Here is a 14,831-nt window from a genome sequence, read left to right on the forward strand (position 1 = left end):
TTGGGGGAACCAGGTGGTGGGTATTAGAGAGGGCACGGATTGCATGGAGCACTGGGTGTGGTGCAAAAACAATGAATACTGTTACGCTGAAAAGAAATAAAAATAAATTAATTAAAAGCAGAAAAAAAAAAAGATTTAAAAAAAAAAGAAAAAGAAAAAAAGAAACCTAACCTCCAAAAGTGACAGTATTCAAAGTTGGGGCTCCTGGGAGGTAGTTAGGTTGTGAGGCTGGAACCTTCATTCTGGGATCAGTGCCCTCAGAAGGTACCCAGGAGAACTCCTTTGCCTCTTTCGCCCCACGAGGACATATCGAGAAGATGGCTGTCTATGAACCAGGAAGCAAGTTCTTACCAGACACCAGATCTGTTGGCACCTAGATCTTAGACTTCCCAGCCTCCAGAACCATGAGAAATAAGTGTCTGTTGCTTAAGCCCCCACTACATAGTCTTCTACTATAGCAGCCTGAATGGACTGAGACACCAATGCAATGGGGAGCACAATGTGCTAGGGCTGCCAGACCTGAATCTAACCTAATCTATGCCTGCTTAGATGTGTGACCTTGAGTGAGTCATTTAACCTCATGTGTAAAATAACAGACTGTACCAAGTTTGCAGGATCTTTTCTTTGATGGAAGTCCAGAATCCTGTAAGAAACTATTCTTACCAAGAATTAACAAAATCATGATGCAATTTCTTTATATAAGTAAATGATATGTAATTTAGTATTCAAGTGCCTTTGGATGAATGACAACAATGTCCACAAGCTCTGAGGAGAGAATAAAGCATTCCTATAGCATTAGCATCAGATTAGCTAAAATGGAAAAGGGATGTATGCACCAACAGTTTCCAAGTGGTCTATGAATTGGATTTTTGGTAGATCAGAGGTGTTCTTTGGTATAGTCTTTCCACGTAACTACACTGAGGCAAAAAATTATAATTTAGGCATTATGATTTAAACATTAAGCATTAAATTCTATAATGGAAAGAATTTGATAAGTCTGCAGAGATTCCATCTATATTTCCATGCAGAGGAACCTGTTTTGGGGGGAATATTACCCCAGTAAATTACTCCAAAGCAATGCTCTGCTCCCCAGAGCCACAGGGGCAGGCCTCCATGTGGGGTGCCTATGACTGGAAGGGAAATCTATTTAATCCTGGCTGCAATCTAGCACGCCCATCCCTCCAACAGAGCTATTTCACAAATCGAGCTGACATTTTAATCTACTACTCTGTAATACATGTATCTATTTCTCAATTTATTCTAGATGGTGAAAGAGGGTGCTAAGTTATTGTACCTCTTCAAGCCCCAACAGAATAGTATGCAACAGGGAAAGTAAATGAAAGATGCGTGTATTAATGTAAATATGTCTCAAAAATATAATGATTAGAGAAAAAGAGATCTGCATTTATGTAAGGCTTAAAAATAACACAGTACTATATACTAATTCAAATACACAGACCTGCATCATAAAATATAAAGGCACACATGGGGGCGCCTGGGTGGCTCTGGGTTTAAAGCCTCTGCCTTCTGCACAGGTCATGATGCCAGGGTGCTGGGATGGAGCCCCACATCAGGCTCTCTGCTCAGCAGGGAGCCTGCTTCCCCCTCTCTCTCTGCCTGCCTCTCTGCCTACTTGTGATCTCTGTCTGCCAAATAAATAAATAAAATCTTAAAAAAAAAATAAAGGCACACATGAATGATTTTAAAAATTTAGGATAGTGATTATTTCTGGGGCAGAGGAAGGGAAAGGCAAGTAGGCAGGGCTACCCACGGGGCTTCAGTCATGTTTGGAATGGAATGATTTGTTTCTTAACCTGGAATGTATACGCACTATTTTTCTGCCTCAATTATTTTACATGTACATAATACACACTGACGCACCACATGTACATCTCCAAGAGAAGCAGCAGCAGAGCTGAAAAAGTTCTGCCCTGTCACAGTGAGGCTCTGTCAACTCTTTTCCAGAATCCCTGGAACAAAGGCAGTGGGAAGAGGCATTGGCCATGCCTGGAGATAGACACTAAATGTAGCACTTGATGTAGCACTGGCTTCTACAGTTTTATTCTAAACAGGAGGAAAATCTATGAAGCCACAGAATTAGGGAGGTTAGAAAGACTAAAGCCGAGCAGGAATCTAAGGAGTGGAATTACTATCAGCAAACCTGATAGCTTGGAAAGGCTTCAAGAACTTACTTTTGCCAGAATGAAACCTCAACCTCTGCCTTCTAATAACAAAATGTTTTTATTAATTATCTCTGAAGGAAGACTCAATAAGTACTTTCAGCAATGCATTTCAATGCCTTATAAATCACTAGAAAGTTTCGTTCAGTGGAAACTTTGTCAGGATATTATGACTAATATGGTCTGAAGACACACAGAAAGGAGATGGTCTATATTGTTTCCTGATTCTCAAGTCTAAATCAGACACCCTGAATCATAACCGGGATAGAACAGAGTCCTCAAATCTGTGTTGTTTCGTTTCAAAGTGTCTATACCTTTTCAGCTTTCAAGTGTCCTATTAGATTGTTATTTTTAACAAGTCCCTCCCTCAGGAAGAAAGGTATTCAAGTGACTCATCCTTTTGGCACTGAGGCACGCACGTGTGGGTCTCAAGATCATTTGTCCACGTCTTGTGTCTCCAATGAGGAGGAACAGATGAAGACTACGTTCGCATTACAAATGACTGACATTCAGATTAGATATTTGGTGCTTCATATCACTTTATGATTTGTAACCTAAGGATAAATAAGAGGTTAGAAAAGGTAGCTGACCACGGATTGTAGTGATAGATACCATCCAGGAAAGTTGCTTTCCAGTCCAAGTCTATCCCATTTGCTGCCACATTCGTCTGTGATAGCTCAGTGGACTCATCAGTTTCTTGTACCTCTTCAAGCCCCAACAGAATAGTATGAACAGGGAAAGTAAATGAAAGACGCGTGTATTAATGTAAATATGTCTCGGACTCAGCACGGACTCAGGCTATCTGTTGAACTGAACTTTACTGATAATTGGAAACAAATGTGGGAAGACGGCGGGGATACCAAAAAAGGATACTACAGTCCACTAGCTTGACTTTCTCTGTATACTGGGAATGCTCAGAAAACCTACACGTCTTGAGGACTCTTAACGTCTTTTTTTATCCTTCTCTCTCTCTGTTTCCAAGGTTTACAACCTTACAGAAGGTTACAAAAATAATTAATATGAGTATAATATACACAATATGATATGAAATATAATAAAGGACAGAATATGCTGTGATAGGATAAAATACAGTAACACAATGATATAACATACTATGGAGGGGCATCCATGAAGAGTGCACATCACGCATTCCCTCTTAGAGCGTTTTACCTTCCTTACAGCATGTTATCCCTGTCTGGAGTTAACTTTTTACTCGGTTGTCTGTCTTCTTACAGCTAAACTGTGAATTCCTTGAGAGCAGGGACCTTGTTTGCTTTACTCATAGCTCTACCCCCAAGCACCCCGAAAGTGCCTAGGTACACAGTAGGTACACTTATTGAAGGGAGGAATGAATATATGCCCACTCAATTTAAAACCCCTCCGCTCGAAGGCTTCGAAGCATGTAACAAATACATTCCCTACTTTATCAAACTCACTGTCTTGAATCCTGGCTTTACTGAAAAAGGGGGGAGGGGAGAAGAAAATGGACTCCTTACAATATATAACAGGGAGAGCTCATGCCACAGAGAAGAGCATGGAAATGAATGCTGTTATTTAATTTACATATTTTAATCACATTCATCTGATCCATTAGAAACTAAAAATAAATCCTTTCACTATTTTTACACTAGGCACTAATTTAATTATATTCTGTGACTAAAGCTATTACATTACGTATTTTCTATACAAATTACCTTGTACTTTCCTAGCAATGATATGAGCTATCTCAATATGTCACAGGTACTCTTGTAGTCTGAGAAATAGTATGAGGTAAGAGGCAATATGAACATAGTACCGAATAAAATGCTTATAAGATGGGATTCCTTCTCTCAGCCAGAAAAAGCAGACACAACACATTAGGTCAGTCATTAGGAGTAAAGCTCCACGAACAATACCACGTCTGCGTTAGTGTGGATCTAGAGCTCCTACGTGCCTACCGGAATTTGAAACACTGTGTTTTCCAGAAAACACATTTAAAGGAGAAAACTATCCCTTAAAAAACAAATTCGAGAATCATTTAAACACAGTTTTACTGGCATAGTTTCAGAATCTATCGTGAGATATTTTGTCTAAGTTAAATTTAAAACTCCTCATTTTTCAAGCTGACCTGTTACAACTAATAGGTTTTAAAATGATGAACAGCCACAGAACCATAAAAAATATTTCACTTTCATAAAACCAAAGATCACTGTCTGAAATGAAGTTTCATTTTTAAAACTATGCATTTGGAAAAAAAAAATCATATACTCTTGGAAGAAATGGTCATTTTCCACAAAAGAAAATGTGAGTAGGATTCAACAGTAGCACAGAACTAAAACACACACTGTCAAATAAAGGCTGTTTTGCTATTTGGCAAATACAGAGCTTGTTGCTATATAATGGGTAGGAGAGAGGGGATGGGAAGTTCCAGGTATTTGCAAATCAAGAACACAAGGGTTTTTTTGTTTTTGTTTTTGTTTTAACTTAGTCTTGTGAAAATATTAGCATTTTAAAAAAAAATCAATGTTAGATTTGAATTAGGTTTAGGAAATTATAAAGAGACAATGCACAATTATAGTATCAGGGCATGTAAATAATTGAAATTTATTATCTACTTTTAAGACCATTTCTATAGAGATAGAGAACTTTGAAATGCACTGTCATGAAAGAAGAAACTCAAACCATGTATGTGTGTGCAAAGGGACAAAAACTCAGTGGCAGATGGGGCGAAAGGCATGGCTTCAGATGGGATCCTTTGGAGGGGATTTCCAGGATCACCCACAGGTTTGGTAATTTGCTACTTTTCGCTACATCCTTTGGCCAACTTAAGTCACGAGGTGAGCTCAGATTCAGACAGGGGAGATAAACTTCACCTCTTGATGGGAAAGAGGCAAGGCGCTCTGCAAAGGGGTGTGCCGACAGGGGTGGCGGGAGTCGTTATGGCCATCTTTGCAAACAACCGACTAGCACATGAATGCATGTGGTCCTTTTGCCATGCAGTGGGTGTCTGAATCATAAGGTTTGGGGGATGAACAGGAGAGCTCATAACTCAATGAGTTCAATGTGAGAGATTTACTACAGTTACCATAAAGATTGCTATCCTCATACCCGCACATGGGGCATGGAAACCTGCACTTCCAGGCATACAGCGATGTTCCAGATGTCCATAAGGGTTCTAATCCCCACCCCCAAACACCACTGACAGAGAGCAGGGTCACACGCAGGAAGAGCTGTACAGTAGTGCAAGGCAGGTGGCATGCCCTTAGTGTACAATGAGATACAGAAACTATTGCCACAGGTGCTGAGAAGAGGGGACAGTCCCTGAGGAATGGATAGATCAGAATGTGCAACAGAGGAGGGGACCCAACCTCACCCTGAGGAAAGGGCCGGATGCAGAGACTGGGGTGCAAAGGAGGGGACATCCCAGAAAGGTATTATCGTGCACATAGTGTCTGAAGGTAACAGCTCATCAGGAGGGAAGCTGGAAGAACTTCTAAGGAGAGGGGGCAGAGGATAGTCGGCTGTGAACACGGAGTTAAGGTCTGGCCTTTAGCATGTGCACTTAGGCCTGGGGCCCAGACACCTGCAAGGAGGTGACGGGAAGAGGGCTTACAGCAGGAAGACATTGCACTAGCAAAGGGACCGGTGACTGAATGAGTTTAGAGCAAGGGCAGAAAAGAAAAAATCAATGATGACTGCGAGCATGAAGCTGGGAAAATCATGGTATCACTGACAGAAATAGAAGGAAAGAGCTGACTTGAGGACAAGGATAATGATTCTCACTTTAAATATGATGAACGGAAAGTGACAACAGGCAACTTAGAACATTGCTGGCTATTTATTAACTGTGTGACTTTGGGAACATTATCCAACCCCTCTAAGCTCAGTTTTCTTATCTGTAAAATAGGAATCATACCGGTGTACAACTCATTAGGTTATTGTAAGGACTGAACGAAATCATGGCAATAGTGGGCACTCAAAAACTGACAGGTACAGGCGCCATCATCATTATCCAGTTTATTATTTGACAAATAGCCCAGGAACCGAGTTTTTTGGGTCACATGAACTTATTATCTGATACACCTCTTATCAGGTTTTTTTTCCCCTCCAGTACAACTGAGGTAATTTAAAACATTCTATTCTAATGGCAGTCCTTGTAAATTTCCCATCACATTTGAGTCTGAGCAATTTAAAACCCAGAGAAGGCTCCAATTCTATGACAAATTCATCACCGCAAACTATTAAAACTAGGATGTCAGCTGACCCATCTGGATTAGATGTGAACATTTGACAGCTATGGTTCTTTCTAAGAAGCATAACCCAGTAGGTTTAAATGGGGCTTCTTTACACCAAAAGAAAAAAAACCTTGAAAAAACATGATTTAGTAATAATTTGCAACATGCTAAGGATCTCTTTGAGATGAGAGGTGTCTGTCTGGCTCTGTTCATTTGGAATATAAGAAAATAAGATTAAATAAAGAGTATAAGATCTTATAGTAATAAGGCAGATACAAGCAGTGGGGAAACAGAGAAGGTAAATCCCAAGTAAATCTGAGAATTTGACATTGGAATTACTGGTAATCCTGGGCAGCGAAACACATATTTATCATGTACATAGTCAGTGCTTAATAAAGATTTGTTAAATAGGGAGACACCACAGACCCAGGACCCGGGAGCAGCTCGGAGGCGGTGAATAATAGCTCTTCAAGTCTGCAATAAAAAATGGCCTCCAATAAAACTACATTGCAAAAAATGGGAAACAGAATGGAAAGAGTAAAAAAGTAGAAGAGGCAGAGCCTGAAGAATTTGTGGTGGAAAAAGTACTGGACCGACATGTAGTGAATGGGAAGGTGGAGTATTTCCTGAAGTGGAAGGGTTTTACAGATGCTGACAATACTTGGGAACCTGAAGAAAATCTAGATTGTCCAGAGTTAATTGAAGCGTTTCTTAACTCTCAAAAAGCTGGTAAAGAAAAAGATGGTACAAAAAGAAAATCTTTCTGACAGTGAATCTGATGATAGCAAATCAAAGAAGAAAAGAGATGCTGCTGATAAACCAAGAGGCTTTGCCAGAGGTCTTGATCCTGAACAAATAATTGGTGCCACAGACAGTAGTGGAGAATTAATGTTTCTCATGAAATGGAAAGATTCAGATGAGGCACACTTGGTGCTGGCAAAAGAGGCAAACATGAAGTGTCCTCAAATTGTAATTGTTTTTTATGAAGAGAGACTAACTTGGCATTCTTGTCCAGAAGATGAAGCTCAATAATTGTTCGCATTGCTTTTTATATATATTTATATATATATATATATATAAAATGTGGGTCTTTGTTTTTTGATTTATTAGTGTGAAGAAATAACATTCTAATGAAAATCAAGTTTGATATGTTTGTTTTGAAGTAGTATTGGGGGAGTTGTTGGGGTTTTTGCATCTATAGCACTGGTTACTTTAAGCAAATAAAAGCTTTCTGTAGTTGCTTCCTTTATCAGAAAAGAATATTTGAGACCATGATATATTATCCCCTTGCATTAGAGAACCTTTTCTAAATGTTGGGGGAAATCTTCATAGTCTTTACTCAGTCAGAATTTGTGTTTAACTCCTATATGCCTAAGGACCATTCTGAGTTTTTTGTTTATTTAGGGGTTTTTTTGTGTGTATACTTAAAATACATACATAAGTGGTTTTTGTTTTTAACATTCACCAAAACAAAAACAGCATTTTATAACCATGGATAAGCCCATGTTTCCGGGATTCTATCATTTTCAGCATTTTAAGAAATAAATCACTTAAACTGAAGTTTTTCCTGAGGCCTTAACCTTTCAAATTTTGTAATTAATTGGACAATTTAAATATAATGTAAACAATTTAAATTGGACAATTTAAAAGCATCCATATCAGAATCCACATCCTTCTCTACAGCCATATAAACGCAAGTTTATTTGCAAGATCCCTGAAAGGAAAATTTCATCACCACCACCAACCTCCCCACCCAAATGACAAAACTAGACAAGTCCTTGTGTGTTTTACTTAGGTAAGCAATACTTTAGTTAAATGGACATTTAAAGGTTCCTTCTAGTGAACCATTCCTTTTTAAGAAGTTGAAATTCTCTGTGCTGTATTGACTAAAAGGTCATGATTCATGGACTGTCTACAACTTCCTTCATGGAAACTAATCATAATCAGATGGTTAGAGATGTTGGCAGTTTAGCACCTGCTGGAGTAAATGGGTGGACAGGCTTCTATCATCCAAATTCTTCACCTGCATGTTTTTTCTTTACCCCAGTTCATTCCTGACATGGAGGCTCAGTCTTTTCAGTGTTTGAGTTACTGGTTCAGCACAAACCAGGAAAAACAGTAACTTTGTAGTCAGAATGTTATCCAACTGTATATTGTTTACTTTATTGTAAATACTGGTAAACAGTGGTCAATAAATAGTTTTATATTCCTTTATGTGTTTAGACTTTTTATTAATCTGATTTTCTAGTGGGAGTAGACACATACCTGAGAATCCTGTTCATGTTTATATATAACACTAAAGCATTAGAGTACATGTCTTAGATCTTTTGAGCTGAGGAGTTTCAAACTTACTAGTACATGTATTTCCACAATAATGAAAATTGGTTTCTTGGGGTGCCTAAGAGGAATCTGCTTCATTAAAATGAAATTTTGATACTTAGAATCTAGTTTGTTGAAACTGCTGTCTGAAAAACAGTTATGATAGGATAGATCCTGTTGTGAGAGACAGATTTCTACTAATCTCCAAAATTCATAGAGAAAAGGAAATCATTTTGCCGTATATCTAAATATTTAATTATGTTGTGTATCTGAAACTGATAGGTTATATGTCAAGTTATACCTCAATTAAAAAACAATTAAAAAAAAGATTTGTTAAATAATGCTGAAATTGATGATGTTTGAGAACAATAAGTGAATTATTTTTCTTCATTTCTTGCCATTAGACACTATACTATTCCTCATAGTTTTCTTTAAAGAGTAAGTAAACAAAGGTATGGAAACAGAAAATCAAGGTATTTAAAGCTAGAAGGAGAGGAAACTGAGATCTAGGGAGGTTAACAAATGTGCCTGAATCAGTTTCCCATAATATGAGAGCTGAGGCCAAACCACTGACAGCCCCATGTATACCCCACCACCCCAGCATGGAGAAGACATAGTAATGGAGAAAATCCAGCCAGTCAATTTTGTGATTTGTCTGAAGGTCTAACAAAAGGTTGAGAAATGTGGACTTCAATTACTTAAGCCATAAATGTTTCCCATTATGAGATTTAAGCAGTCATGACCATCTAAAATACAGATTATTTTTTTTTTTGGCCATTAACACGGTCACATTTTACAGTTTGGCAGTATGAGGTTTTTGATATTTTTATCAAAAGGTTTTATGACCAAATTGTCAGAAATCAGGGAATTTTATAAAAAGGGTGTACAATTCAGCTGAAGTGTTTTCATATATCCACAGCCTTAGGTCTATGAAAAGGGTTATACCATAGATTATATAGCTCTATTTTTGACCGTGAAAATTTATATGCTGTCCAGATCTTTATTCTATTGAAATTGAACTGGAAAAGGGCCTTAAATAAAATGATTCCTTCAGAATCTGTAAACTGTAGTAGACCTGATTGATAAAGCGATTCAAAATCCCTTTCAAGGGTGCACATGAGGAGAGATATAATAGAGAAAGATAAAGGTTCTTCTTCTCATGATGGATGTGCTTATTTTGTGCTTCCAACCTGGGGTCAGACTGTCTGGGGCAAAGCCCATTTCTATCAGCTCATGTGATCTTTGCCAAGTCACTGAGCTGCTCTGGCCTTTAGCTTCCTCATCTGTAAAATGGGGGCAATAACACTAGCCACTTCACAGGGCTGTTGTGAGGATCAAAGGAATTCAAGATGAGCAAAGCATTTGGAAGAGGGCTTGGCAGGCTGTTAGCACAGGATGTGTGGTCACTGTTGTTACCAGTCCCTCCTGGCCACTGACGCCCTATTCTTCCTCCATCCCCTACTCTTCTCCTTCATCCACTCTGTGTCTTCTCTCTCTCCAGATGCCTTTCCTCCTGGAGTTTTTCAAATTGTAACTCAGTTGTTAAACTCCTGGATCGTCCTGGCTGGAATCAAATCCCCTCACCTCTTTATGCTTCTATAGTAGGTATTTTCTGCCTTATCTTACAGTCAGTATTTATGGACTGTCCCTGCCTGATTTGCTCTTGCAGCCCTGAAGGTACCCTTCTTAGTGCCTGGCACGTGCTCAGCTAGCATTTGTGGAATAAATCAATAGAGAGAGTTGTCATCTACTGCCTGATCAACTGTTATTATCACTGTCACAACGGAGGAAAGACTGGTCCTGGGAGGCCCAAACTATAAAGTTGAGGCAAACATCATGACTGTCTTTTGGATTAAAGCACACCTTGTGAAATGCAAAGATCATTTAATTTCATGGAAACTTAGAGAATTTGTGGAACAAAATCAACACAGAATAAAATCTCAGACTTGAAACAAAGCTAACTTGGTCAGTACCTCTGACTGGCAGGGTGTTGCGTTACTATCATCTCTCCATTATCCACACTGGAGAGGAGGAGTGGACCGTTCAAGATTAATACCCATTTGGCCATGGAAAATTATTCCCGAAGTCAAAACCTCTTATGTTTTCCTGTCTCTCTCTCTAGGATAATCTAGATACCGTCATTAAAACATTAATACAGTGAGTGTCTACCAGGGGCCAGGCATAGTGTTCTCCTGTGTATTCCCTCATGTAATCCCCCAAACAACTTTGTGATGTAGGTTCTCTAGTCTCTGTATTTTACAGATGAGGTGACTAGGCACAGAGAAGTTGAGTTACTTTCTCAAAGTCAACTGGCTAGTGCAATCATTTAATTTCAATTCCTCTTCCTATACTTATTGTCCTAAATGGCAGTGCAATGGGAATCAGTGTAGAATATCTGAGATACTCAGCTTCTAGTGGAACAGGAGGCCAGAGGAATTCTTTCAGGTTAAGTCCGATCTGGTCCAGCTGGGCAGGAAGGGCAAAGTGTGTGAACTGCAATGGGTTTCAGGAGTCAAAGGTGCTCAGGTTAGATCCAAGCTGGCCTCCGAGTCCTAGGGGATCCAAGCTGGTGGGCAAAGCAATGGACTCCGACTTCTCCAGAAGCACTCTGCGTGAGACACACACTCTTTCTTTGCCTGCCTATTTCTATCCTTTAGGTCTCATACTGGCTATCACTTTCTCTGAAGTCAGCCTCACGCCCGCTCCCCAACCTTCATTAAGCATCCTATATTCCCGCAATGCTTTGCAGTCATCTTTCAGGATTAACCATCTTGGATACTAACTATCCATCTCCCCAACTGGACTATAAGCTCCTGGAGGGCAGGGCAGTGTTTGTCTCATTTACTTTCACATATTCCCAGTGTCTGCAGTGCACAAGATGCTAACACATATTTATTTCCAAAACAGAAAAAGATACAAGCCTGAGGACAAAAGCACACAGGGCAGAGACACCTCCTAAAGTGATTGCGGGTAAGGAGAAGACCGGTGTGCCCACTGCACATTAAGTATAAGGTGAGGACCGCACATACAATCAGGCACCTAGGGAGGATTTGGAATTGTTACCAAGAATCCATAGAGGGTCTCAATTTCAGTCCCTGATTTGAAAGCTATACACACCTGTGCCCACTGCGGTCACAAAAATATAGGTGTCTACTGAGTACCCATGTCACTTTGAGTGTTGACAGCTTCACTTAGAAGGCATAAGAGTCTTTTAGAGTTTTTAGCTGGTGGGGAGAAGCAGGAAGAGCACCCGGGAAGGGAGAACACAGGATTTGGAAAAGTTAAACTACGCTCTCTTCTTTGGAATTGACATGAGCCTACCGACCAGGGGATAGGAAGCAACCAAGAGCTGAACAAGGGGACACTTTGGCATAGTATTAGAATGTGGCAAAGGGGAAACCATACAGGCTACTTTGCTTTAATCATTAATGAAAGTGCACCTACTTCACGTACTATGGATCCGGTTTCGGGGAGAAAAGATAAATTAATCTGAGCCTACTCATTTTTTGATTGCTTCAAGCAAACAACTTTTAGCAATGTTACAAAGCCAGCTAGCAAACTAAAGAGAAATGAGGTCCAAGGAACCGAAACACGAAAATTTGAAGAGAAAAAGAACTGCATAAAGCAAAACAGTCCAAATACAAGGCTAACCAAACAAAAGCTAAATCCAATAAGCAGGCATTGCCGTGTGCCCTGGAGGACTGCCAAGGAGAGTGAATTTCCACAAAGAATGCGTCTGCCACCAGTTCGGAAAACTTCAATTCCAGAAGGGCTGAAGGAGGGTTGCAGCCATCGCAGAGCAACATGGGAGCACTGGGGTGGAGAGGTGCAGATCAGATCCTATTTCGGCCTCTGTAGACAAATGCTGGAACTCTCCCTAGCAAGACAGAAGCGAGCAGCCCACTCCCTCCCATGCACCCCAACACAGCCCTTTGCCAGAAACAATTCAGGTCATAGAAATTTGCAACTTTGAGGATGGCCTTCTCTTCTCCATTTGTAGAGAAAAGCGCCACTATCAATACTTTTTGGCCAAAATCCTAGGATCCTAAGTGTTGAGATGAAGTGAGTCCATGCAGCCCAGGAGAAAGCACTGGCCATCACCTGTCACCTTGGACCCTAAAGACAGAGTCCTGGGCATTGAGGCTGAAATCAAGGTAGATCAAGGAAGCCTCACTCCCTGGGTTAGAGCTCAGCTCTGGCCTGGCGTAGTCCTAGTCGTAAGAGCAGTCATCCTAGGAGTAACAACCATGACCACCACTACCGCAGGCCCCCTGCCTGAGCGTTCATATTAGGCCAGGCATACAGCTAGGCGCTTTGCATGAATGAACCCTCTTCACAACCCCTTATTATCCTAATTTTACAGCTGCTCACTTTACAGATAAAGGAACCAAGCTAAACTGAGACATTTCTCAAAGGTCTCCCAGCCAATAGCAAAGGAGCGGTTATTCCAAACCTGCTTTCTTAACCAACAGACTTGGCCAGAAATGCAATAAAAGAAGGCAGATAATCAGCAAACACTTATTAATTGTTGGCATGGTATGTACTATGAACCATGTAAGGTGAAACTGGGGCAAAAAATAAGGAAGATTAAACAGAATTCCTTTTCCTTACTCTGTAAAAACAAACAAACAAAAAACTCGAACTTTATTAATCTTTAAAGAAAGAAGCCCCCGTACCCTAAAATCCACTGTAATCTATCCAGCAAATATTCAGGTTGTTCAAATCTCTAAGGAGACTAACAAACAAAACAAAAGGAGAGTTGATCATATATAGCTCAGGAGCAGTTTTTGGTTCGCATTATCTAAAATGTGGACTTACTTAGTTCCAAGCATTGGGAGGCCTGAGAGTCTGAAGCTCCTTAAGATTTCCTGAGTGTAAGCATTGCTTTTTTGCTCAGATTACTCTATTGCTTTCTTGATTGAAATTTCTGTACATTAATATGTGCTTTTTTTCCCCACATGACCTATTTTCCAACGGGACTGAGGGGGAAAATCGCAAATGCGTATTTAAAGCCACAAGAATATTTAAATTCTCCCTATTTTTGTCAGACATTTTTAATACTTTCTATTTGAAGATGAAAGATAAAAACTTGTGTGCATGATTAATTGTAATGATGAAAGAATGCGAGGCAGTTGCTTAAGAAACAAGAACAACAAAGGGATAAACTACTGCAGGCATCACTAGGACTGGAATGACACTGCTCTGTGTACTTGATCTCCATGGCAACTAGCAATGGGAAGATGAATGTTTCATAGTCACTCCACTCTGCAGTACACGTCTATAAATCAAACTTGCATAAAGAGCACAAGATTTCTGCTGTGGGCTGTACTCAGAGCTGGTTTATTTTCCTGTTACTGTATAAGTATGGAAAAGAAGCACAAGACAATGAGGTCATTTTTAGTGGGGAACAAACTCAGAAATTACTAATACACCTAGGATGTCATTCATCTAGGAAGAGAGGAAAGGGCAGGAGAGGCAGGCAGGGAAAGTGGGGTTGGGGGGAGGGGATGAAAACCCTGCCTGCTTCAGTAGGGGTAACAGACATAGGCACTTGTGTGCTCTAAGAACCGCGAGCTGCCTGCCTCCCTGTCCCTCTCCTTAGCTCTGCTCCGAACCTTTTGTGGGAGCATCTTCATCAATGGTCTTGGATACAAAGTTTCACTCTGATAATTGGGCAGAAATAATGCTCTGGGTTTAGTATGAAAGTTTAGGGAGGCTAAACAGACACACACTTGTTTTTATTTACACTGAAAATGGCTCCTCATTGTAGAAGTTAGGGCAGAAAACTAATACGCTGGTGTTGAATTGGGAGTCAGGAGACCTGAGTTTTGATCCAGGTCTGTGTAACCTTGGGGAAGCTATTAAGTTCATTGACCTCCATTTTCTTAGCTAGGAGAGAGACAGTGGACATGATTTCTGACATCTCTACCACCATCTGAGGCCACAATTCTATAATCTCTAAATCTCAAAAATCCAAATCAGTGAGATCTAACCAACCATGTTAGCTGTGTCATTTCTAAAAAATACATCTCTTATATAGCCACACTATGAATTAATACTGTTTTATGATTTTATCATCACAGTGAAGCCTCTGCCAACATGTGTCAATCTTCTAAAT

At 40.0% G+C, this 14,831-nt stretch overlaps 1 protein-coding gene, 1 long non-coding RNA gene and 1 pseudogene across 8 annotated transcripts in view; 1 reads left to right on the plus strand and 2 right to left on the minus strand.

Annotated features, from left to right (window-relative positions):
- Positions 1-14,831, minus strand: part of EFCAB11 (EF-hand calcium binding domain 11) — a 142,887-nt gene that overhangs the window by 92,648 nt on the left and 35,408 nt on the right. Inside the window, exon 6 of one of the 7 annotated variants that reach the window (XM_032878617.1) lies at positions 1,577-1,611. The exons of the other annotated variants lie outside the window; for them this stretch is intronic. Within the exon in view, the coding sequence (XP_032734508.1) occupies positions 1,584-1,611 (28 nt within the window). The 3' untranslated portion in view covers positions 1,577-1,583. Of the gene's footprint in view, positions 1-1,576; positions 1,612-14,831 lie in introns of those variants that run through there. 7 annotated transcript variants of the gene reach the window in all.
- LOC116879940 lies at positions 6,837-7,439 on the plus strand (annotated as a pseudogene).
- Positions 8,754-13,776, minus strand: LOC116879941. Its single transcript, XR_004385134.1, has 3 exons — positions 13,764-13,776; positions 13,340-13,349; positions 8,754-8,830 (listed from the first exon to the last, which is right to left on the minus strand). It is a non-coding gene; the product is annotated as an uncharacterized LOC116879941 (long non-coding RNA).

This window comes from Lontra canadensis, unplaced genomic scaffold, assembly GCF_010015895.1.
Source record: "Lontra canadensis isolate GAN:19392208 unplaced genomic scaffold, GSC_riverotter_1.0 scaffold64, whole genome shotgun sequence".
NCBI classification, from domain to species: Eukaryota; Metazoa; Chordata; class Mammalia; order Carnivora; family Mustelidae; genus Lontra; species Lontra canadensis.